Here is a 27,505-nt window from a genome sequence, read left to right on the forward strand (position 1 = left end):
ATGTAAAAGTAGAAAGAGTATTCTTTTTGAAAAATTTGGACACATATTTATAAAAAAATACGTCTTAAATGAATGCGATTGATTTTTAAGCGTTATTGATGAATAAATGGACAGTTTATGTTATATGGGCTAGCAGGAGTGGTTTTGGCTCGGCGTCGTTGACGTCACGAAAGCGAAGGGCTATTCGTGTATTCGACTATTAATAAAATCGATCTTAACTAGAATAGGTACCAGCACAGTCATATTTCAATCTCAGATGGAATTTCAAACGGCGTTATTTATGACATTTTAAGACTAATAGTCTCAATTAATATACTAGTATATGATGTGCGTAAATTGTTTCAAATTATAACTCACAGCTAAATTGCTATCACGTTAAACGTATGTATGTCAGTCGAAATATTGTTAAGGCGAAATATAATTATTCATAAAGATTATTTTCTAATATTATATAGTCCGATCAATTAAAGAAATCTTAACATAGATTTTTTAATCATATTATATATATTTTATGCACCTTTAAAATTTACTTAAGTGTTGAATTATCATGTAGCATTTGATTGTATACCATGAAGAATTAAAGAGCATAAATCTTTCGCATATCAGCACTATTATTGCGTGCGTACGATCAATTTATATCATGGTATGAACTTATAAATATAATCCTTATTAGATCAATTAAACTCGCATTAGAGGCGACAGTATACAGATACTATTTACAGAAAATCATAAGTCAGAAATGTGTGTGAATAAAAAAAGAAAAAATATACTTTACGATCTAATTAATCCAACATTAATAAATTTATTAAAAGTTCTTAATTTAAATGTCAATAAATATTTGTGTTTTCCATACGTACATAGCATAAATAGTAAATACAATAATGTTTATGATGTCCATTCGGTAACATAAATAAAATAAAAATATCGTATCAATTGTTATAAACGCATTTAATATTGAACTTGTTGTTAAAGGCTGTTTATAGGAAGACAATAGTAGTTTTTTTAATTGACCATACATTGTTACATAATTACGACACAGATCTCCCGCCAAATAGCGGAGCTGCCGAGAAATCGTCGCAAGTCATCCAATCAGAGCAGTTCGCGCCCTACGCTCGTGTGCGCGCCTTCATCAACGTCTGATAATGGTGCCGAAGTAGCGTTCGCTAAACTACAACAATATTAACTACTTAAATTCTTACCAAGCAAAATTCAGACCATATTCCACGCGAACCGCGCCGCGATCACAGCCAGTGTGGTTATCGCTAAAAAAAAAACAAAATAAACATTATATAAAACAACAAAAAGTGCAGTCCGGTTTAGTGCGACTTTGCGTGAAAAATAAAAGCAATTCCTTCTCGGCAGGATACTGCGGTACAAGGTTATGAACTTATAAAAAGGGTTTTGTAAAAATAAATATTTCAGAACAAATAAAAAATATGTGATTGGAAATCAATTTGCAGCTTAAGAAGTTTATAATGCACCGACCGAAAGTGATAGTTGTGTGACTCGTGTGCTAGAAAACACACATTAACCAATATTATTTCTCCAACATAGCGTTTCAGAACAAATACTAAAGTAATAAGAGTAAGTAGGTATTTTTGATATTAATATATATATTATATTATAGATATTAATATATTCAATTTGTCGTTTATTTTTAATTTAATTTTTCATTAAAATTTTGACTTTTCTTGGTATAAATATATTTTAAATAATCATTTATAATATGACGGGATTCTTGCATATATCTATACCAAGTTCTTTTCTTCGAGATAGTAAAAAAATACTAATAAAACCCTATTGAAAATGAAAATAAAAAAATACTTAAATAGATACCAAAAATTTTCAACTAAAAGCTATTAAGTTATAAATTAAACTTTTATTGTAATTATGTACATATTAGTTATTTACAAGCAACCAAATGTTATGTATAAAAAAAAAAACTTTCGCTCTTTTAGTAATCACACAGTATTTTTCAAGCTATGACAATTAAATTGATTATAAAGTAAAAATATAAATTCGCTTAATAAATAATCAAAACCATTTGTCCAAGCCTAAAACAGTAAAATTATGAAAATAAAACAAAATGTATTTGTTAAGAAGCTATTTTTTATATATCATTAAGGCCAACTTTAATTAATAATAAAATAAGAATGATATTTTGTTCTTTTTAATGTAAGTTTGTTCAGCTCTGATTTTTAATTTGTGGTCAAAACATTGAACTTTATAAGTATTTTCTATGAACTTGTAATTTTTTTAAAACCATGTCTAATTATCCAATCTAATTTAGACAAAGAATTATTCTTATCAGCAATAGTCCCAATTTCAACTAAATGAGAAGTAAAGCAAACGCAGATAACATGAGTATATTACGATACAAATTGTAAATATGAAGGTTGCTTAACTTTATTTCAGTTAATTAGCAAAGGTTTTAATTTCACGGATTTAATCATCCTGTTTACAAAGAAATATCATTATTATTATTCAATTTCCTGATAAAAAAGTACGTAACAAAACTATTGAATTAATTTGAAAAAGATAATTTAATTTGATAAGTAAAGTAAAAAGTAAAAAGATTAAGATTAAGTTATAGATTAATGAATTTTATTTTAGATTAAGATTAAGTAATAAATTACAAATAGATTAACTAATACAAAATGTCTAAAATAATTTGCAATATTATTCGTAATTATCAAGTTTTAAATGTCGCCTTGGGTAATGCATTATTTATATTTGTTTTTTAATAGCATACAAGCTAATCTATTGCTGGGGTCGTTAAACTTTTAAACGCATCCATTTCGCGTGTTATTTGCTTTATTTGAAATTGAATTTCACTATACATGTTGTGGTCGTTAATTATATGATTGATAGGCGAAATCATTTCCTTGAACATTCCTTTCTACATACGATTAGGTCTAGGCATAAATAGTTAATAGCTTAAAAATTATACCTATCTCCAAAGAGTTTATCTATTAGGCAAAGACTAAATACTTCAATAACTTTTTCTTCTATGAAAAAAGCTATAAGAAATAAGTTTTTTTTTTCTTATAATTTCAATGATGATTGTAGCTTAGTTTCGACCACAGGATGAACACAAGTTAAGTTAAAATGAGGTTACAATTATAGAATTAATATATGCTTTATTCAAGTAGGATTTATCTAATCACAACAATTTTTATATTATGTTAAATGTACGGAATGCACATTATACCGAGTATAATCGACAGGAGACTCAATTGTTATTCTTTCTCAAGTAATAAATTACAGGAATGTTAATTAAATAGGTATAGTTTAACTATTATATCCTGCGTGAATATCAGAATAACTCGAAACTATTTTGTCATTTACAATCGTGTATTGAGTAATACGTCGAATTTATTAATATTTTGTAACATAAGTTTCTTTCCTTCAATATAGCTCTACCTTTAAATACAGTTTTAAAAAAAAGCTGCGGAATTTTGTTATAGAAACGAATGCCTTGGCCAGAATCTGATTTCTTGACTTTGCGAAGTCGGAAATATGGTGTTGTAGTTTATTTTTACTTTTCGTAATTATACAATAATTACTATAAATGTTTGACACGGGATATTTACCTTGTTTTTTATTTAAAATCTTATATATATACAATTATATATATATATATATTATATACAATAAGTATAACTATTTCTTTAAAAATAAATAATCAATATCGTTGCGGATAATAATGTTGAAAATATATTGAGACACAACTATTTACTACTTTCTTAAAAACATCACGAAGGTAGTCTCAGATTCTATGCCTATAAATAGACCAGATACCTAGCAAACAGATAAATAAGCCGTTTCAATATCTATAGCGTTATCCACAAGTAAACGCCATGAGACATAATTTTATGAAAATATACCAATAGAGTAGTATCAATATAATCTGAGGACGATAAATGTGGATTCCATTATACATGCTTAGTTTACATTGTTATAACTTACTTAGCTTTCTTTACAAAATAACGATGTATCGTCAACAAAAAATACAAAGCATAATATCACAAACGTATTTAACAATAAAACAAATTGATCGTTAAAACAAAAAAAAGCATTCTGTATAATCATGTTCAATCGACCGGAACATCTTTGCTTTTAATACTGAAACTATTGAAATAATGTATACAATAGTGACGTTACATAGATATTGTTTTTCATTGCTTATGCTAAAGAATGATCGGACTTTAGCCTTATTTTTTTTTAATAATTAACAAAATATTATATTGACACATTATTTATATTTGTTTTTGATTACAACCTCTTTTCTGATGTTATGTGCAAATTTTTTGACAGATGTGTAAAAAAAATGCATCGGTGAGTTACTAATATATATTTATTAATTCAAAAAATGGACAATGAGAACAAAGAACTTGTATAGTAATTACAAATTATCTTAAAAAATATCTAACAATAAGTAAAAATATACGTAGATTTTTATTTCCTCTTATCCTCCATTCTCTTAACCTGTGATTTTTAATGTTTGAATATTATAGAACTATGTGTTAATTTGTTAACTGTTTTAAATATAACAGTAACAATTATATGTAAAAACGAAGAACGGGAAATTATAATGCGTTCACTTACGGTATTTAACATATTATATATTCGTGTCAACATTGCGTGCGGAAGTGTCATTGCGAAAACACACAATATAATCGTGTTCTATTTTCTATAAATACAAATTAAAAAAAGGCTGATATCGAACTTATATAATGGTAAATAATGATCTTCCCTTTTTTGCACTGTAATAATTACAAATCACTCCTTACACTGTCTATTGACGGTACTAAAGATTCTAAGATGTTACGTGCGTACGTCGTGTCTGTAATTACTGGTAATCATATATAAGTAATTAAATCTAGTTCACCACTTTCAAAATGGAACAGAATAAAATCTAATTTATACATAAGTGTCATTGTTTGTTAGTAGAATAGTTAATGAGTAGATTCCCAATCAGATGTGCCAGTACGTAGCCCTGCCACCGTTACTATCATAGCGATAACATTTCCCGCCAGCGCACGCAACGGAGTACAGTATGCTACTTAATGTGATAAATAAAATATTCATTTTTATAGTGGTCATATTTAATGTTTTTTTCATTGAAATCCATGTAGTAATTAATGTTTTAAATAATAATGTGTCGCATACGTGTATATCTCTGTACAAATTATACGTTTACTGTATCTCTTCATAGTATGAAACAAAGTCGCTTCTTGCCGTCAGTACGCTTAGATCTTTTAAACTACGCAACGGATTTTATTGCGGGTTTCGTCAATAAATAGAGTGATTTAAGATAAAGGCTTATATGTATAACTTAATATATAATAAAATAATATAAATTCAACTTTCCTAGCCGAAAAAAAATGAGAATGTTTCTTTTTATGTTTGTCCTTTGATTTAAAAGTTGTAATAGGTATGCATCTTCCCTTAATGTACCCGTGTGAAGCCGTGATTAATTACTAGCTACCCAGCTAGCAATTAATAAAATAATCAAATTGAATACTGAATAAAATAATAATGGATATCGTTTTCGTTTAAATACAATTTGAAGACGTTAACAATTTTTTTTTTTTAAATAATCATTTCCCTCTCTTACTGTATCTTAATATTTTTTTACTAAGATTTTAGACATCAATGTAAAAATATAAAATATTTGTTATTATTAGCACGAGTTTCAAATCGTATAGTTTCAAAGTGATACAGAGCCGCGGTTTGTCTAAACTTGCCGTGTAGATTAATCGATCAAGTAACGCAGACAACGTTAAAGGTCACAAATACATTCAGCATATAATCATGCTAGAGTTATGCATATTTTTGATATAACAAAGAACAAGGAAAACTTTAGCGGATTTGATGTAATAAAATACAATTGCTTCAATGCATACTTGCACACACACATGCATGTTATTATTGTGCAGAATTTGATTTTTTTTTCTGTATCATCCTAGTATAATTCGCTCAATCGTTATTGATAGTCCAAAAGGTCGTGAAATATGTGTTAACATAGTATAGTAACTATTCTATAAATAATTTCGATTATACTTAATTAATTTATAAATGAATTAGTTCTTTTTAATTCAAAATTCGAACTTAATTATAACAATCTAGTAGCGGAATAACTTGAATGCAAGAATTCGGGTTACTTTTTTAAATGAATACGCAAAGCGTACTTATTAACGTTAAGACAATGTTTCATTATAATAACGTCAGTCAGCCCGTCAGTCTTATAAGGCTGTATTTACTTGCTATTCTAAATAACTCTTTTATTCGATGAAAATATTTATTTAAATTAATTTAAATTTAACATCTGTTCTAGTTACAAAAATGGACGGACGATGGATAGTTGCCGTCGTAGTAATTGTGCACTTGGTGAGCTGTAACGACAATTCCATCGACAATCCGACGACAAATGCATATGAGTAAGTTTAAGTACCATCTCATTTATTAGTATAAAAGGTATCCAGTGGGGCTTAAGAAGCTGACGCTTTGACGAGTTTTATTACATACATAAATAAGAAGAATTATTTGTTTGAAAGTTAGTTTATTATTAGGTTTCTCTTTGTATAAAGCAACCACAATTTAATAAAAGTTTAAATGATGATTTTGAACTTTTATTAAAGTGCAAATGAATGTTAAGCTTTAAAAAAAAGCTATTTTCGTTCCCTTTTAATAAAATAGGTAAAATAGAGCATCCAATATCTTCCGTGAAAATGATTGAATCATAATTTTAATTAAGTTTGTTGCATTTAAAATAACCAAAGTTTGTTCAATTTATTTGTTCCTAGACCCACATGGACATACAACTGCGTTCCGGATGCGGGCTGCCAACGATCTGAGCGTCCACAGCCAGGCAGTCGTGGGAACGTGTCTAGTTTGACCTACGACAGCATCGATCTGTGCAGGACTGTCTGTGGCAGGTTCGGTGGCCTCTGGCCTAGGCCCGTTACCGCTGCCCTGAGCATGCAGACTGTGAAGATACACCCTAACTATTTAAGGTAGGTACTAACATAGCGTAGTAACGATTTTCATACTCAATAAACGTGTTTCTATTTCATCTTCTGGTTGTAAAGGTTTTGTTAAACCGTTACGAATTATCTGCGTATCATCTTGACTGGACCTGTTCGTTTATGTTTCTTTCGAAACCTAAGCTTGGTGGATAAGAAATTGATGCTGATTAAGAAAATAATATGATAAAAAATTCATTAAATCATACTCATAATTGATTTCAATAGCGTAACGGTTTACGGACCGATTTGCATTTTAAAATTCTTAGGTTCGATTCTGACGTGTCTTGGGTTGTTGTTGTATCTATTTTAATGAAAAGCAAATCGCTTGACTGTACGGTAAATAGGAATGCAAGTAATTCGTAGAAATGTTTTTTTTTTTTTTGTATAATATGAACCACTTTTATACTTAAATATAATTACAATGACGGAGAACTAATTAAGTAAATGTTTTTTTTTGGAGATCGTTGAATATTAGAATATTGTTAATACGTCATTTTCTCCAAGTTATAAGTGGATTACAATTTTTTTTAATTCAATGTAAGAAGTCAAAGGTTAAATAGCATTTAGTACCTACGTTAAATAGCAAGAATATTTTTTGTTGTACTAATCAATCGAAATAAACAATGTTTATAGTGATATATGATATTGACAATCTATTCCGAGAAACTATGTTTATCTGTTGACATATATGAAAAAGAGCCCAAATATGTTATAAGGTATATGATAAGATAAATATTATTACCGAACGCCAATATATTTGATGTTAACAATTGGAACTTAGTTAATATCAAAATGAATCATGGTGTAAGTCTAATTCGTCTCCCCAGATTAAATTTGATCGTTTAATTATTGCAAATATAATGTAATTTATAAAATTTTTGCTGTTTCTACTCTTATGTTATTCATCTCACACACACTACGACATCTGGTAAGCACGAGCACACACACTAAGGCACGATTATGATTTAACGTGGAGGGGCACGTCTTCGTATATAGTCTACTATTGCAACGTACCATTTGAGTTGTATGCGAGTTGTATCAAATAATTGTTTATTGACAAATTAAAACAGGCATTGCAATACATGTTTGTATTTTAAATAAGCAACAATAAATATCAGGCCTTGATCTTTGACCCACTCATATAACTCCTCGGCTGAATCAGAGTTTATATCAGGCGATAAAATAATATATAATAAAAATGTTGCACGAATGCAAACCTTAGTATTGTATTTAATTGTTTCATACGTTGCCTTCTTTATTTATACGTTCTAACAGTTTTAATGTATAGGTATAATTAAAAAAAAGAACTATGAGATCTATGAGAAAACTATGAGAAAAAAACAACGAGAAAAATTTCACGTACGATGATCGAATTTGCTACAAAAATATATATATAGGTATATTTTTATTGACTTGAAATATGCATATATAGAAAATAAGATTAAAAGGTGGAAATAATCGATTTATTTATGGCGTTGATTGAATTATACATGCCTGTTTTTTAAATACACACACATTTGTGGTTATTGCTTCGCTAATTAGGAAAAAATCTTCAAATCTCTCTGATAGTTTCTAAGATTACTATTTTTTAAATAATGTACTTTATTATACAACTTTTTTTGTAAACAGAGTAACATTTGCCTCAATAATTAATACGACAGTTAAAAAAAATAACAAAAATATATACGAGCAAATATTTATGTAAATTGAAAAAGGATATATATGTACATATGTCGCATGTCCATTTGTTCGATAAAATAATATGGATGGATCGTAAAAACAAACGTTATCACAATAATATAATTTAAAGCCTGATAGCAATTAAATACGACGGATATTAACAGGCATTATGATACAATGATGATTTTATGAGCCGAGATGGCCCAGTGGTTAAAACGCGTGCATCTTATCCGATGATTACGGATTCAAACCCAGGCAAGCACCACTGAATTTTTATAATTCATCTTATGCTCGACGGTAAGGAAAACATCGTAACACCTGCATGTGTCTAATTTCAACGAAATTCTTCTACTTGTTAATTCCACCAACCGGCATCGGAGCGTTGTGGAATATGCTCCAAACCTCTCCTCAAAAGGAAAGGAGGCCATAGCCCAGCAGTGGTAAATTTACAGGCTGCTAATGCAATGTAATGTATGATGATTTTATACGACTCTATGTATAAGCTATTGTTTAATACAAGTGTATATTTAAGCATATTGATCCATCTCGATGTATGTCGTTAACGAAATATTTTTATCTAAATGACTGTTTAAATTATTCATAATTACCACACTATTAACCTAGAAAGCTGTTAAAGGAGGTAGACTTTAGATAGTTGATCTCTTTAAAGCGTTGCCGAACGCTCATTTGGAACAAAAATGACTCATTTAAAAAGTAGTCTCTCATTTATATGATAAGAAATATACTTTAATTTTAAGAGAAATCTAGACTAATGTGATGAAGCCGATAAATTTGTTTCTTTCATTCTAACTAATATATATAGAACTATTAAAATGATTCCAAAAAAAAAAAACATCTTAAAGCCCAATTCTTTCAAGAAGGTCTACGCGTGGAGCAGTTAGTCTTAAAAAAACTAAATAACTTTTTTACCAACATCATCCTACATATTTATAATGTATATTTTTTATTTAAAGTTTTGTGTACAAGCATTCTATAAATTATACATAACCTTGGCAACACAAGGCAGCACCCGTGACGCCTACATAATGCGAGTAATAATTTATTTACCATTTTCTTATAATTGAGCCTGGTTTATTTATGATTTAACTGTTACTGTATTACGCACGAACATTATACATTGAACAGTGAACCTAGTAATTTTCTACACTGTACAGGGTGACCCATCGTGTTGGTCTAATGTAAAACTGTACCTTTTACTTAGGCGTAAAAAAATTTTTCGAAGGAACAATTCCGGCGATTTTAAAACTAAGAATAATACGCTTTAATATTTTCATAGAAAAACCATAACAGTAATTAATACTGAAACATATTTATATTTGTAATTTATGACAAAAAGAAAAAGTTTATAATTTGCGTTAATTGATAGTTAAACATGAAAGGATTAGTCTTAATCACGCTACCTCAACTCTACACTTACAGAACACTCTGTACATAAGATATTCATAGTGCAACTAGCGTAGATACGGTTCTTTGTTCACACTTGTTTCACAGTTCCCTCTTAGCACGCAATGCCGGAAAGATAAAAAACTATTTTTGATACATTACAATGCATTGTGATTTGTTTCTGTGGAAAATTGAAACGCCGTTAATAATGGCTTGAAGCGTTTATCGCGTATCTCGTAATTTAATTTATACTAGCAATGCATAAATAATACGAAAATATAAACACTGCTCGATCAATACTCATAATATTGTTATTATTAATGTCGACGAAATCACGTCCTGTCGTTCATTTTCCACATATCAAACCTCATTATTAATTAAACAAATGATTGGAACCGGTAAATAACTATAATCAGAATCTCTTGGACACATTTTTTATAGTTGCAGTCATCTTGGTTATTTTGAGTTATCGTAAGATACAGATTTATAAACATATTATAATCAAGTATCTAAAATATAAATAAATAGCAAAACCCAGCAGATGTTGTTCTGCCTCTTTAATATTTTAAAATTAATTTTAACCACTTTTATTTAGACAACCAGCCTATCCAGTCTGAAGGTTCGTCCTAGATATTGGAGAATAATTTTTGAAATCGGATTGTATATTATCTCCTACAACCTTTACCACTTTATGATTTTGAACCTTTCTATACACAATTATAATTATATATCAGTTCTCGCAAATGATTAGCGATTTGCTCTATTGTGATCATTACATATACAGTGACTAAATCTAACAGGTAGGTAGTAGATCAATCAGTGCACCAAACAATGGTTGACGTCATCATTGTTTCACACGATGATAATCAGGTAAACGAAAACGGAAAAAATAACTGAATGTCATAAAGTTATCTTATACATAATGAAATAATGTCCTCTTGGCTTATGATACGGCCGTTCTAAACAGTGATCATCCAACGAAGATTATAGTGTACATAAGTGCATGCAGAGTGCACTCTTTTCCTTTATTCTCATAAATCGAAGAAATGGCAATCCGATACTACAGGAGAGTTTAAGTGCAAGACCAGCGGTTTTACGTTATTTCCGAAGCACGGAAGTGTAAACACTGTAAACTTCCAAGCTCTGAACTTATGAGAATTTCTTGTTTAAAAACTAAATAACTTTAAATTGGTCTGACCCGGTATTTGAACTCAAAACTTTATAAATTCACTATAAATAGTGTCATAAGCTAGCTTCTAGACGGCGATCTTATTATTTATTATCTTTGAATTCAGTGTGCAGTTTAATGCAAAGATGCAATGGAATGCAAACATTCCTACAATTGTTTGTTGTGTTTGTAAATAAGTTTACAAACATTTTTTACACAAGCATCGCATGTTATGAGTACGAGTAGATAATATGTAGGCGAGATATGACGTTCTTGAAATATGATCATTCCAGTTAATGTTTTAAATTACTCATTTAACCCAATATTCTATTGATTCAACCTTGTGCGATTTGCGGTGATTGCACTGATTATGAACTTATTTTGCTTACTATAAAAATTTAAACGATAGAAAAGAAGATTTATTATTAGGTGTAGTGTTAAAAAATATGTACATACACGAAAATATATTGTATAGCAATTCCAATAACTATATATATATATATATATGTATATATATACCTTGGAATAAAATATTGGGTACATCAGTTTAGAGTTTAGTATTTTATTTCTTTTTTATCTCACTCAAAATATAATAAATACTTAGTATTTGCAATAGAAAATTGCTTTTTTCTTTTATATTTATCTTATCTCAATAACGATTGACCATTAAATATCATTATTTTACTCAAAAAATAAATATAATATTCTTTGAATAATCTCATTTATATAAAATAATTTGATTACGCAATTTATATAAAATAATTATATTACCAATTAAATATTTAAAACGAATTTCAATTTACACTATAATGGCATATTACAGTTTATGTATGTTTGACTCGTAAAACCAGCCATAATATTACATTGTATTTTGACCACGCACACACATATGAGCTGTGTGCGATATAATGATACAGGTGTCTCCCGTCCGTCTGTTTATTTTAAGTCCCGTGACACTCCTTGCGTCACAACGGCTACTATTGCAACCACAAGGTTGATACACGATTATTTGATATATTTATAGCTTTATACGCCATGTTATTTATATTTATATACGCCAGATAGTTTTCACGTCATGTTTACGCACTATGTTCTTGGTAACGCGTGTGGGCGAAATTTGACTATTTTATTATTTACGTAAGTTAACCATTGTTCTACGATAGTCTCTTATTTTGTGTTATGATCCATATCAAAGCAAAATATAAAAATAAATCACAAATAATTGAATATTATTTTGTAAAATAAGCTACTCATAAAAAAATCGATTAACTTTTCAATTCATCAGAAGAGAATAGCGTCTGAGACACAGGCTCGGCCTAGTTCAGGCGCTTGTACTCATAGAATAAGTACATGGAAATTGTAATTTTATTCATAAGTTATGATATATACAAGTGCATTATTTGCTTATGGTTTCTAATAAATAAATAATATATTTTTAAAACACTTTTATTATTAATCTTCTAATATATTATAAATATATCGGCCTTGTAATTTATCTGTTGAGATTTGGGAGTATATAATTAATTAAAATTATACTTAAAATATAAAAAATATTATATGAAAACTTTGACGACCTCCGTGGTCTAGTATAATTGATGATCTCTTAACTCATCAATGCTAGCCAACTGTGCTAGATCTATTATAGTGCACGAGTGTTTGAACAAATACGTATGGTATATGTGCATTGCGCACTCTCTATTCTCTCTGTGAGTGTACACAATCCAATGGGACAAGTAATTATTTTATTAATATTAATAAATAAAAAAATATATATATATACTATCAATAAATAAAAAATAAACAGTTACTGTTTATGTATGTAGATATTTTAAGGTCATTAACATTTTAATATGTATATACAAAATTCTGCATTAAAAATATGATTCAAATCTTATGTTTCACATTTATATTGCAAATTACTGATTTAAAGCATATATTATTCTTAAAAGCTAAATTGTGGTACTGGCTGGTAAAAAAGATGCACGTTCAAAATTTGATACTGCCTGGTAAAAAAATCATGCACGCAAACTCAAAATAAAAAAAATACACATTAAAGTTACACCAAAGGCACGGGCGACATATCCGCAAAGTCATAAATGTAATAATCAAAATCCTTATGCTTGAATTAATGTAATAAAATAAAACTTGATCGATAAATTTACGAACGATAATTTGATTTATCGAACATACTAACGTATTTCTACTGTTAGAGCATAAGGCCTCATGTAAAAATTAAGTTTGATTTTAAACTGTAAAATGATTGAAGTCTTCTTCGTTTGTATATCTAATCAATGATAACAAAAACAGAGAAATCACTGTTTGATGCCGTTCACGACTTTGAAGTTACTCTATACGAAGTTACGATACTTATGTACTAATAACATGATTTTCATTAAAAAAACATTAGAAAATAATCAGTTTTTATTATCAGCGGCGTACACATCATTCTAGATACGATATTTTACTATTAATGAACGATGATAACATTGCGTGTATTCGTTGTATCGTTATATATTTAAATATAGCGTAGACTGTTTTGATCATTAGCTCCAGCCGTTTGAGCGGTCAATGCACGGTTATTCTCTTGATCCCTGTTTGGAAGGGCTCGCCATTATGAAACTTTTTATTTTGTTTTCTGGGAGTCATCCAACGACTACACAGACTTGTGGGCTAAATTTAGCGTGACAGACATACACGTCCGTGTGTATAATAGAATCGAATATGATATATCAACGTACAATTTATAATTTTATTGGTTTTTTTTAGCCGTATTTTATCTATTATGGTTCAGTTCCTTTTCAACAACAGCAAAACGTAATTTCCATTGTCCGATGAAATTATAATAAAGAACTAAAATTACTTTATAACGGAATGATGTGTGCAATGAATACGGTGTAATGAACGTGTATTAATACAATAAAGAACCTACCTTTTAACAATACTATTTTATTCATATGTGTATTATTATTATAAATTGTCTGTGTGACTTATTCGCGTGCACATACATATTTTTGTATGTATATACATATATTGACTTGTAGTAAAGGTATTGACTCTATCGTAAAAATAATACATTTAACGTAATTTATGCAATATGACATTACATAAAACAAAAAAGAAATTGCCGTTATTGATTCATATTAAAAAAAAAATCAAACATAATACATATTGTAAAGGAATATCTCTTATAAATGAATCTCTTAATCTAGTTCCGCAAATTAAGAAATTCATCTTCAGAATTTTCGTTGTTATATTTCGTTACTAATCATCTTTTGGTAACATACATAATAAGATTTGTTTTCATTCAATTTTAATTATTATTATTATCAAACATAATAAATTAATTATTAATAAATTAATTAGTATAAGCGGTATTCTATACAATGGCATAAAGAAGTTAGTAGTGTTTGTAATTTAATGACTCGGAGAGCATTTTAAGTCGTCGGTACTGCGCCTGAACTCACTCCGGCGGTCTCGGGTTTCTATCCCATCGTCTTGTGTATGAGGAATGTGTTTGTGGACTATACCATAGCGTATAGTTGGCTGTCTCCGTTAAAAATTGTGTCCATATCTGATGACGAACTAAGATGTACATCTTCATTTTAGCAAGGCTTAAAGAATAAAACTGATTTTTGAATAGTGTAGGTAAATGTTACGGGTATAAAGAATAGGTTATATAAAATAATAGTATAAAACTGGCTAACTATGGCGTTCAGAAATATTTACATTACGCCAACGCTTCTTTAGAATTGTCTGTCTTATAGTTTCTAAACAGAAGTCTATTACATAAGACGACGATTTTATTTTTTAATTTTTCTTCAAAACATAACTATGTTATTTTAATCTCAATGATACATAATTAATTGTTAAATTTTATGTGATGATATTATTTATTATAGGATTATGAAAATAGGTATAAGTATAATATTATATCTTACAAAACAAAACAATTATTAAATCTCAAATTATGATGACTGTGAAATGTTTCCGCAGTTAACATTTACAACTTAAGCTATAATCGTAAATATTCTAGGCAAGTTTGTAGATGTAAACAAATATCAATGTTGAGATGTATTATGATGAGGTCACCGGTCATCGCCATTCTTGATGTATGTATATGACATTTGCTTAGCGTTTGTGGAAATTGGCATTGCTTTGCCGGGGTGAACGACCGATTTATAAGTGATAACGGTTACTCGACCTAAGAGATCTTTGATCATTTATTTGACAGGCAAATCGTGATTGCCAAGTCGGGACTATCGACGCCCATCGTCTGCGATTTTATTAATCGAATATTCCATACTTGGCAGCAGTATCATCCTTGTTTATTTTGCTCATTTATGTTTTGATGTTCATATAATTAAATCGTTATTAATTAAAACAAAAAATATTTTCTATACTATATGTAATAAATATTTTATTAAATATTATTCAGTAAAATAGCAGCATGTATATGCCCACTGCATCTACTTCACATCTACAACACTGGATCTCCTTCACTTTTGAAGATATTTTTTAGAGCTTATTATTGCGGCTCTATCGAGTTAAATATCTGTGGTGCTTACGAAGCCTTAAATCCGCAAGTTTAAAGTAAGACTCGCGTGTTCTAATTGTTGGTGCGTTATCCACCTCGACTCGTGAATAATGTGATAAATAATATGTTATATAGTTTTTTTAATCCAACTTATTACATTATAAGATATTATATTTATTTAACGTAATATTATGAAGAAATAAGTAACACTTCTAAAAATATTTCGCAGATTTGATCTCAGCAATGCACCCGTGGAAACACGCGAGATCCTAGTGAAGATGACGCAAGTTACCACACAGAACCTTATCGACGAATGTGACGGCAACGTTACCGAGATCGTCGAGACGCCTGTTGTTGTTTACATCACGGTGAAGACGACCGATCTGGACATTACTTGGGAAACAGATGAGCAATATCGCTTGGACGTGCAAAGTAAAGGTTAGAATCTTTTAATGGCGGTACTTTAATGTGCGGATGACATAAGCCCCGGCATTTCAAGAGTTGTCATCACTAATTTTGTCATTGCATTGCTAATAACGACAACAGCATAACTGTTCCGTAACAATAAAAATAACGATATGTATGTTTAATTAGTACTTAGAGTAATAAAACACAGTTCATCATTTTATAAAATGTTTATCACATTTTATAAAATGATGAACTGAAAATTACGTGAAATGTTGGAACTGTTTTAGCAGACGTTTCCCTTTTTAATACCTATTACTTGTGAAGGCAATTAAAAAATTTATATTTTTCAAGGACAAAGTGTTTGTAATGCAAATAGGACAAAAATAAAATTGGAGTTAATGACAAATTTTTGCACCGCTTTCACGCTTTGACATTTCAAACTCAAACCACTACTTCTGTCCCTAATGCTTTTTAATTCCATGTCAAAGCATTTAGCACTTAATAATAAAGCTTGATCCCGTCCTCGGATACCACATGTGTTAGTCCAATAGGTTTTCTCAAACAGGGCGTAAACGTAAACATTTGGTCCAAAAAGATAAAAATTTGTTTTATTTAATAATAATTTGTTATTTTCGTCTTTTTCAGAGAAAAACGCCGTAATCCATATTATTGCAGAAACAGTGTTTGGTGCTCGTCATGGTCTAGAGACATTTAGTCAATTGGTTTCAGCAGATAAGTCAGATTATGACGAACAATACAAATGTAGCCTTCGTCTGGTCTCCGGAGCTAAAATATGGGACAAGCCAGTGTATAAACACAGGGGCTTCATGCTGGACACATCGAGAAATTTTGTTCCGATGGACGATATTAAGAGAATGGTAGATGCCATGGCAACAGTTAAGATGAACGTATTCCACTGGCACGTTACAGATTCCCATAGTTTTCCATTGGAATCAAAACGTGTCCCTCAATTTACAAGGTAAAATGAATAAAATCCACGATTCGATGTCGAACGCACTTACAAATACTTCACGTGAATTTTAACAATAGCAAGGACATACACGCATAGAAAATTACGCTAATCAAATTTTCAGGTATGGTGCGTACTCTGCTTATGAGATATATTCAACGGATGAAGTCCGAGAGTTCATAAATTATGCTCGAGTGCGCGGAATTAGGGTTGTCATTGAAATCGACTCGCCCGCGCACGCAGGAAACGGCTGGCAGTGGGGAAAGGTAGGCTTTAAGTGTAATTGTAATTAGTACTCAATACTATCCAAATTTAAAGGAAAAGTCAATGTTACTACATCCAAATCAAGAACAGTCAGTAGGACGAATTAATTTATAGATGTTTTAATTGATAAGCTAAATTAGTCACATAATTGATAGTTCCGTGCACAAATCAACATTTATTTTAATTTGGATTATCTGTTAGCATGCCGGGAATATCTATCTAGTAAAAAAGGAATTCCTGTAGAAAGTTTCAACTCACCGTATAGGATATATGAAATCTGTTACGAATAACATTCGCTGACCGCAGTCAGCGAATGTTATTTGTTTATCAACAAGGAATATTTTAATAATAATTGGTGAAATTAATGTATTTCTAGGAATACGGCTTCGGTGACCTCGCTGTGTGCGTAAACGCTAAAACTTGGCGTAACTTGTGCATTCAGCCGCCGTGCGGACAACTCAACCCCGCCAACCCCGCCATGTACCGCATCTTGAGAGACCTTTACCGGGACTTGGCCGAAACCTTACCTAAGCCTGCCTTGTTCCACATGGGAGGGGATGAGGTTAATTACTGTTAATAATTCTCTTTTCTTTTTATAAGATAATGTATCATTCATATTTTTGAAGTTTACTTGGATTTATAGGACAGTAGTCCTTACCTGGGATTTCAGTAATTTATCCACTCGAGCAGTTATAATGTATAGACATTCCGATCAAAGTTATTCGGGTTGGTAATATGACAAAAATAATTTGATCCACCATATTATCCTTCAGGTATTTTTCAACTGTTGGAACTCCTCCGAAGAGATAACTTCTTACATGCAAAGCAAAGGTTACGAGATAAACGTGGAAGGTTTCATCAAACTGTGGGGTGAGTTCCACGAAACTGCCCTCAAGATATGGGATGAGGAACTGGCGGCTGTGGGGCAAACTGAAAAGCAGCCTGTCATGATTTGGTCTTCGGAACTCACGCAGACTCATCGCATACAGAAGTATTTAAATAAAGACCGGTAAGTGACTTTCAATCATCAGCGGTCATAAACAAAATGAATCCTGATAAATAATTATCGTCGCCGTGATTTCTAAATATCGTAATATCAAAATTGCCTTTCTTAAATTATCATATATTATTATTATAATAATTAGTTATTGTTTAACATTTTGTATGTAAATTTGTCGAAAGAATTATTGTCTCTAAATTCGGTATATAAAACATAGTATTGCAATAATGCTATATTATATTATAAGGGGCATTTCCCACTTTTGTTGACCCTTTGCCATCCAGGTAGGTATATTCCATTTCAACCAAGGGAGGAGTAAAAAAAATATAGGCGAAAAACAATTTTGATATTGATTGAGCGTAATCAATGATCGAGATATGAATTAGTATATAATATTTGTAATGGATTCGTGTAAACAAATTTCAAACTATCAATAACTGTTTGTAGTGCATAATATAGAAGGGCTTAGCAAATCTTTCCTCCTTCTCCGACTGAAAGAGGATATAACGCTATAATTCTTTAAATCGAACAAGCATTAAAACTTTACATTTATGATGGAACTGAAACTGGAACTAATTTACTTCACCTTATCATGATAAGAATATAATGAAGTTAGTTATGGAATTCGTTTGAGAAATAGAACAAATATTACTTGATAAGCAAATAAGAGCCCGTTAATGGGACGTAAATCTCCCATTGACGAAATCCAAAAATCCGTAAATGGCTTATTTTTGCGTATAGATTATTTCGTCTATGTAATATATGACTAATGTACCTATAAGAAATGGTGTTAGGATTTATGATTATCCCTGACATCAAGTATATTGTTGTGTATTTTTATATCTTATATATTAATAGCGAAAGCCGATTTTTGTCCCAGTGATTATGGGACGATAGCTGCACATTTTGAAGAACTCTAGCCGTAGATGTGCAGAAAAATAAAGATGATTCTTGATTGCAATTAACTAAATAGTTAAAATTAAAAAAAAATAGAGAACGGAAAATACTGGTCGGTTAGAGAAACTCCAATTCTAACTTATCTATGTATACTATTTGACATTAAAAATTTCATTTAAATAAAGTTTTATAATCTTGGCACCAAATGCAGATGAGTGAAAATGAGAGATACTTGCAGTAAACAATGAAATGAAATCAAAACAAAATCTTTCATATATTTCGAAATTCCTATAAATCCTTTAAATAAACGCGAAGTTTCGCGGGTGACCCACTAGTTTTTATTTATATGGCTATAGACCCAATGACTATAAATGCGTTGTATGAATTACAGATATGTAATAGAAGTCTGGGAACCAATAAGTAGTTCACTATTAACGCAACTAATAAGGATGGGCTACAAGACCATATCCGTTCCCAAGGACATCTGGTACCTGGACCACGGATTCTGGGGGAACACCAAGTACTCCAACTGGAGGAGAATGTACGCCCATACTTTGCCACGCGATCCCAACATGTTGGGGGGAGAAGTCGCCATGTGGAGTGAATATGTAGATTCACAAGCGTTGGGTGAGATGTTTATTTAAACTTTATTATAATAATTTTATACTTATAAAAATATAAACTGCATAACCTATGGACCCATATACTGTATATGGGTCAATCTTATATCATAAAGGAGTTTCTTTAAATCTAATCTAACCAAAATTTATTATTCAATTTACCTTTTAATATTTTATTAAGTTTTATTAATACAAGGTTATAGATGTATATCGACTATGTATATCTATATTTTAAATATTTTACTAGTAATTTTTTAATAAAAGCAAAAGCGTTTGGTCGGTTTGCCAAGATAATATGGTCGAGTAACGATCCAAAAATTGGGCGCGAAATTTCGACCACACGCGACACTCGTCGCGCGGAATACGACACTAAAGTGGTCATCTCTGGCGGCGCAGACACGCGCGTGTGGCCGCGCGCGGCGGCCGTGGCGGAGCGGCTGTGGGCAGACCCGGCGAGCGGTGCGGCCACGGCGGAGGTGCGGCTGCAGCGCGTGCGCGCGCGCCTCGCCGTGCGCGGCGTGCGCTCCGACGCGCTGGCGCCCGCCTGGTGCGCGCAGCACGACCTGCGCTGCGTGTAGCCGCGTGAGCCTCGCCTCTAATTGTAGCCTCAGTTCCGGCGCCCCGACGCCTCGGGTTGGCTCGTTCACTCGCCGACTCGAGCCGCAGCGAGCCCCCGACTGTTCGATGGTAAAACTGGGTTCCTACCCAGGAGTTCCCCCATTGGACGCCCCCCACTTGTGACGCTACATAATGTTGTTTATTAAATGTGCGTCTCATATTTCATGAATCTTTCTTATTTCTACAGATTGAACGCGGTGACGAAAATCAAATGATAAAACATCGAAACGTCTGATGTGAAAATGAAAAATCGCCTTTCATGGAAACGAGGAGACTTATTTTATCAGAATCTTGCCGTTGTAAAACTGCCCTGACAAGGAAACCATAAGAAATATTATTAGGTTTTAAGATTGTTGAAAATAATATAAAGTAGTAAAACCAAAATTATTACAATTAACGGAAATCAAAGATTTCCAATATATAGTTGAATAACCTAAGTGTGATGTTACTGAATCAATGACGATTCTGTAATTCTGCCACAGGGCTCTATTTATGAAACCCGAACATCTAACTTATTTCACAGAAAATGTATTACTATTAATTTCCCATTTTCATAACAATAATGTGAAGTTAAAATCTACTTTAAATCTAAAAACTAATCTTTTTGATTTATCACCTCTCAATTATTTTGTATTTTTTTCCAAAACTGAAATCAATTTATATTTAAGTAAAATACTTAAGAATAATTCGTACGTAAATAAAAGACAATAAAGGTAGTCATTACTGCCTAAGATCCCGAGCGATCTCATATTTTTAATATAAGTTAAATTAATTGAACACTAATTCAATTTAATATAAATGTTTTAATGTCTAAGTTTGATATAATGTAAATTAATTATATGTATTATTTATTGAAATTTAAAATAATGGAAGAAAAAATGTAAATGCGAAAAATCGTTTAAAAGTAATTTATTAAGTGGTATAAGGCGAAGTATACACTCGGTTTTGTCCGTTTAAATTGAAGCGATCTCATAAGATTTTTTAGCCAAATGTTGAAACGACAATCGTAACACACAAAACCGCCAAGTACTGCCTCAGGTTAATTAATGGCTAAGAAACCTTTATACTGACAAAATAAAATGATTTTTCTAACTTTGGTCTATTATTAATTTCCCAATTTCTTATTTTAAATCTAAAACTAAATAAACAAATTCAATAAATACAATCTAGAAAGTACATTTTTGGTTTGCAGTACGCTATCTACAACAGCTTACCAACACAGATATTAATATTAATTCGTACAAATAAACAAGTATCTACAAGTCTATAAAATACAATATTGACTAGAAACAGAAATGTACACGAAATCTAAAATTACATCGATACGTTTCTACCGAGATTTCTTTCGTTCATGTTCTTCATGCCCATACTCAGGTCATTCGGTAACAAGTCGTGCAGTACGGCGTCACTTCTGAATATGTTCGTGGCTATCCTCTTAGCGAGTCGCTCTGATTCGCGCAAATCATCATCTTTAGAGTGGGAAGTAAGATCAATTTCAGTGTCGCTTTCACTGTCGCTCGCCTCGTGGTTTCGTCTGCGATACGCCAAGTTTTGAGGTTCATCTATTTCTTCTCCAGACGTCCCGCAGTGACAAGGGTTGTTCTTTGAAGTCATCACTCTTAAATCAGTGGGTACCACTTCGTCGAGCTGAGGTGTCATTAATAATGGTGGGAAAGGGAAGGGTGGCTGTTGCATCATTCTTCCGTCTTCATTGGCATACGACATGGGGGGAGGCATATCGTGCGGTGGGATTGCGGGCATGTTCTCAGTTATGTTGCCATTGTGGTGGTAGGTATCGGGTCGAGGTGATTTCAATTCGCCATTACTTTCCATAGCTGGTGACTCTGGCGATTCTTTGGGTGTTGGAGATTCGCCACCCTCGGGCGAGGATTCTGGTGGCTTTGTATGTCCTGTAAAGAAATTTGTCCTTGTTTTACTATAAAAAATTTCTAAGAGCCCACGTTAATATTTAAATAAAATGTAAAATTTGAATATAAAAATCTTGGCAATATTTACGCGAATAGAAATAATTTAGTATGTGTAGAATAATAAAATGGAAATAACTACATCACAGGATACGAATTTGTTTCTGAGATTCCGGAAAAGAGACAGCTTATCGAATTCTCTCTATTTATATTAGGTATATGATCAAATATATCATTTTTGCTTATGAAATTATTTATACGTGGGGTTCTACGTATGCGGTTTATACAAGTTAGCGTCATCTCAATTTCATTTATATTTTAAATTGTTAAGTTTTTTTTTGCAAATAATTTCTGGCAAGGTTTTTTAATGCAATTTTAATGTATATAAAATATGAAATTGTAATACATATTTATTTATTAAAAATTAGTAATTATTCCGTCAAGTTCAAATTAAAGAAAGATATAATTTAGAAACCATTCATCTACGCTAACTGTTATATGAACTGAAATATTAGAATATATATAGAACAGAAATGCAAAATACTTTATTCAATTCAAGTAAGCCGATACGATCTTGTAGATAAAGCAAGTACTTGAGAAAGGGTCGTGAGATCACATCGGATGAGCACAGCTAACATTTTAAATGCTTGATTTCTATTCGTTGAGCATCATAAATTTAAAGCTTATTCAACTCAGTAAACGTATCAGGCTTAAAAATTGTCTAAACGTCAGAAATATTTTGCTAAATATTACATAGTTAAAGTTGCAATCACATTCGACCATTACATTTTACAATAATTGCGACCAAAATACATTCACTACAGTAATTTTTGAAGAGCATATTTATACCATGCTATAAAAGGTATTATATCAGTTTTTGAGAAAAACTATAATGCCATATATTTGATGAATCAATATGACATAGAGATGTTAAGTCGACCCGCATTATAACAGAGTAGTAGAATCCCTGCCAATCTCTCCAAAAGGAGAGAAGCTATTATTATCTCCAATTGAAGCTATTTTTAATAACTAGTAGGTAGTCCTCCAATAGAAAGAACCACTCGGAAAAGGGCAGGTCCCCTGGTCAGATGAACCAATGGATTCAGAGCCATACAGGATTAGTCGGCATTGAGACAGTTAGGGCTGGTCTCAGTCCAGGAATAGATATTTAAAAGTTGAATAGATGAATATGATATTACACATTAATTTCATTCAATATACCCAAAAGACGTCGCCCACAACTTTTATAATCATATTAATATTTAAAAACTGGTTTAATACATGTTATTTAACTCATTTATTTCTATCAAGTCTACGTGGAACCGGAAAGAAACAGTAATTACTCTTAAATTACATATTTATTTATTTAAACAATGTTATAGAGTGATTCTTATTTTGAAACCATTTATTATAAATAAAGAATGAAACAATTTGGTATAGGAATTTGAAATATCTGTACAACATAAAAAATATATATTAGTAAATACTCTTATAACGAACGTGTGAATCTCCATCTAAGACAATATCAAACTGAAATTTAACTCTAACCTCAAATCCGGCCATTGAGTTTGTCCGGTGATGAAAAATAACACGAGGAATTTTACACGTGATTGAAATTCTTAAGTATGAAAACTCGCAGCGGAGTCGTGTTGATGGCAAATTGAGAGAATTAGAGTGTAATCTATATTCTTGTTCTAAGTATAACCATATTGTGGCAGGACTTCATTCGACCGTAATTGTAAATGATTTGACCTAATGACGGCCCAAGGTGGCCCAGTGATTTGACACCTGAATTTTAAAAGAAATGATTGTAGGTTCCGAGGCTAGAATACGTTCAAGCACCAATTATTTTCATTTGTGTTTATTTATCTCGTTTTAGTAAAGCCGGTGAACGAAAACATTATAAGGATTTTTTTTTTAAGTGTCAATCTTTAACATGTTCACCAACCATCATTCCACATTGGAGTAGCGTGGTGGAATCCTTCTCCTTAATTCGAGAAAAGGAATGTTTCAGTTCATAATAATCTTGACAACTACCTTAAGCTGGGCAAAGTTTATTCAATGGAACAAGCCGACTGGGAGAAATTAATTTTTTCTATGCGATTTTTTTTACCTGATTAATTTGATAATAAAGAAACCCTAAGGCATATTATTTGTGTGACATTGGCAATATACACTTCTTCTTTTCCCTGCCCTTGTCCCAAACTATTTGGAGTCGGTGCAGGATGTATATCCTCATTGGCAGTATAAACGTAAATAATTAATTATGTATGTATTATAAAGTAACTTCTTTCTTAACATTTTCTCCGTATCAATTTTAACTGCACAAAATCACACGCTTCTCCCTACGCGCAATATTAATCATAATATATATAAAAGGTGTACTCTTCGCGTAATATAGATAGTTCATTTCAAATGAGGAATGCTGACGAGAGACATGTAAGATAGATATAATACACTGAAAGAGAATTTAATCTGTGCAACAATCCCTAACTTTAATCATATGCATATCAGTGGCACAAAGCGCTGCCAACCCCATTCAGATTACTAACTACATCCTTGACGTATGTTCAGTTGCGAATCAAAGAATAGCTTGAAAGATCAACATTGAGTAACAATAATGTTATAACGTTTTAATTTATTCGTTTTTAATCTTGTCGGTTCCTCGTAGATCCTACGTTTTAAAAATGTCTTAACCCTGCACCATGACTATTAGTAGTAGTTTACTAGAAAATATATTTTTTGTTATTGTACGAGTGATAATTAGAAGTGTACATTGATTGTTCATAAATTTAGTATAATTTTTAAAACTCCAGTTAATTTTCTTCATTAAAAGTTTATTAGAAATAAACAAGTAAAATAATATATATTAAACCGGTTTTCAATTATTAATATGTTTACACACTTTTCTTTATAAATGTCTTGTTATAATATGATGTGTAAACTTTAGCAGTATTCAAATTGAAATAATTGCTAATTTAATAATTTGACTCTAAACTGACTTTTGAAGCCACCCAAAACCTAAAAATATTGTTATCAAAATTATTTTTAAAAAAAACCTACTCATTTTTAGAAAATGTTACGCAAAGGTAGAAATTTGTAAATGAACTAAATGTTATAATAATAACTTAATAATTACTACGTTAATCAGAAAACTTCGGCTCCAAAAATTAAAACCATTAGAAATATAAATAGCCAAGTAGCGGTGAAGTCGCGTAGTAGCAAAGATTATTTATTATCGCATTTAAAAGCCTATATTTATGGGAATTCATTATCATCATCATCTTTATAAATATATGAATATTATAAATACATGCCAGTACAATTATGTGGTATACTTAAATGTATATCAGTTGTTTATAAAAAAATATTAAATTTCTTCAAACCTGGCATGCCAAGGGGAGGTGTGCCGAGACCGAGGCAGCGCATCCTCCAAGCATCTTGTAACAGTTGCAGTCTTGCCTGTTTTCGCCATTTTGCACGACGATTTTGAAACCATACCTTAAAAATTACTTTAAATTAATAACATACAATTCATAAATATAATAAAAAAATTATAAAGGTAAATTTATTTATATACCTCATACATTTTAACACCGTTAACTTAAAGTTACAGACAATATTATTTATTTTGTACAAGGAATTTTAATGTAAATAAAATAAAGACTATTTATATACAATCATTTGTGTTAGATTAATTATTAAATATACACATAATAGTAAAAAAAAATCATACTAATTAGGAAGTTTATAAGTAATAGACGTAAATACAAATATTTTTATCAGTTTTTTAAACATACCTGTACTCTGGCTTCCGAAAGACTAATCCTTAACGCTACTTCTTCTCTTAAAAAAACGTCAGGGTAATGAGTCTTCTGAAACAAGGACTCCAACTCGCTCAACTGCTGCGGTGTGAATGTGGTCCTGTTTCTTCTCTGCCGCCGTCTACCAAACATGTACTCTGTCAAAAGATCTCCTGGCAACGGAGATAAATACGGTCCAGCCATTGTCAAAGTTTCCGAGGTTATTCAGAGTATCCTCAAATTATATCTCAAAGTTTTTCGATTAGGGGAAGAACTATGAATTAAATTGACATTTTATTCATATAAAATGTATTATTAAACAATTTTATTTGTATTAAACAACATTTTCACCATTTATTTCATACGAAAAGTTCGTATGTGATACGAGAATATTGACACTCGAACTTTGATTTTAAAAAGTCTTGCATCAGAGATGTTCGTCACTACACTGTTTGAGTAAGCGAAAAAACAGTGCTATAAACTACCCTGACTCCACCCCTTCGCAGTATAATAGTCGAGTGTGATTGGCCGAACGCCCTAGGGGATGGAGGATTCAGCCAATCGTGACGTTCTCTCAGGGGTTGTGTTTAAAATAGGTGTAGATTGAGTTATGTCGTATCTGTAAATATAAATTTTGTATAAATGCGGTTAATTTCGCACTGAAACTGTTAATGAGATATTGAACGGCGTAGACTTAAGCTTTTATTCAAAGGTTTTTTGTAGCAATTACTCCATACAAAAACAGAATGTCAGTAACATGTATTTCAAATTTTATATAATCTATGAATATATTTATCACTGAAATTATTTTACAAATTAAAAATAGTTTTATTGTTGGCATATTAATTGAATAGCTACAGCATAACAGTTGTAAACATAGTAAGAATTAAAGCTAGGTGGAATAATATATATATATATATATATATATTATTTATAAAAGCAAGAAAAAAGTCTTATTGCTAAGATTACAAAAAGATTTTGCCTAATCTACTAATATTCAAGAATCACAAAGCTTTATACGCTTTTATTTCATAGTTTCCGTGACTACATTTCTAAGTTTCCATATAGAACTCGTGTTATGCCAAAAAATGACACACAGACACGTAAAGGAGATAGAAAACAAATAATAGCAGAACTAACTCAAACAGTTTTAAAAACTGTTAAAGCATACAGTATATATTAT

The 27,505-nt window shown here is 31.0% G+C and overlaps 2 protein-coding genes across 7 annotated transcripts; one reads left to right on the forward strand and one right to left on the reverse strand.

Moving 5' to 3' along the window:
• Nucleotides 1-1,114: 1,114 nt before the first annotated feature.
• On the forward strand, nt 1,115-20,807 carry LOC125069355 (chitooligosaccharidolytic beta-N-acetylglucosaminidase). Of its 6 annotated transcripts, XM_047678827.1 has the most exons (12): nt 1,115-1,378; nt 1,461-1,584; nt 6,341-6,443; nt 6,810-7,019; nt 16,047-16,255; nt 16,871-17,204; nt 17,320-17,461; nt 17,836-18,021; nt 18,233-18,468; nt 19,748-19,983; nt 20,373-20,560; nt 20,703-20,807. In XM_047678827.1, the coding sequence occupies exons 3-11, from the start codon at nt 6,349-6,351 to the stop codon at nt 20,552-20,554; spliced, it is 1,830 nt and encodes a 609-aa protein (XP_047534783.1). In that variant the 5' UTR covers nt 1,115-1,378; nt 1,461-1,584; nt 6,341-6,348; the 3' UTR covers nt 20,555-20,560; nt 20,703-20,807. The 6 variants fall into 6 exon arrangements, with proteins under 6 accessions (XP_047534783.1, XP_047534782.1, XP_047534781.1 ...); XM_047678826.1 differs by having other exon boundaries at nt 1,115-1,592; XM_047678825.1 differs by having other exon boundaries at nt 1,115-1,588.
• Nucleotides 20,808-21,605: 798 nt separating this feature from the next.
• Nucleotides 21,606-26,603, reverse strand: LOC125069356 (retinal homeobox protein Rx3). The gene is made up of 3 exons (XM_047678831.1): nt 26,320-26,603; nt 25,906-26,020; nt 21,606-22,504 (listed from the first exon to the last, which is right to left on the reverse strand). Exons 1-3 carry the CDS (start codon nt 26,524-26,526, stop codon nt 21,909-21,911), a joined length of 918 nt encoding a protein of 305 aa, XP_047534787.1. The 5' UTR covers nt 26,527-26,603; the 3' UTR covers nt 21,606-21,908.
• Between the last annotated feature and the right edge of the window lie 902 nt (nt 26,604-27,505).

The sequence above is a fragment of the Vanessa atalanta genome, chromosome 15, assembly GCF_905147765.1.
Source record: "Vanessa atalanta chromosome 15, ilVanAtal1.2, whole genome shotgun sequence".
In the NCBI taxonomy this organism is placed as follows: domain Eukaryota; kingdom Metazoa; phylum Arthropoda; class Insecta; order Lepidoptera; family Nymphalidae; genus Vanessa; species Vanessa atalanta.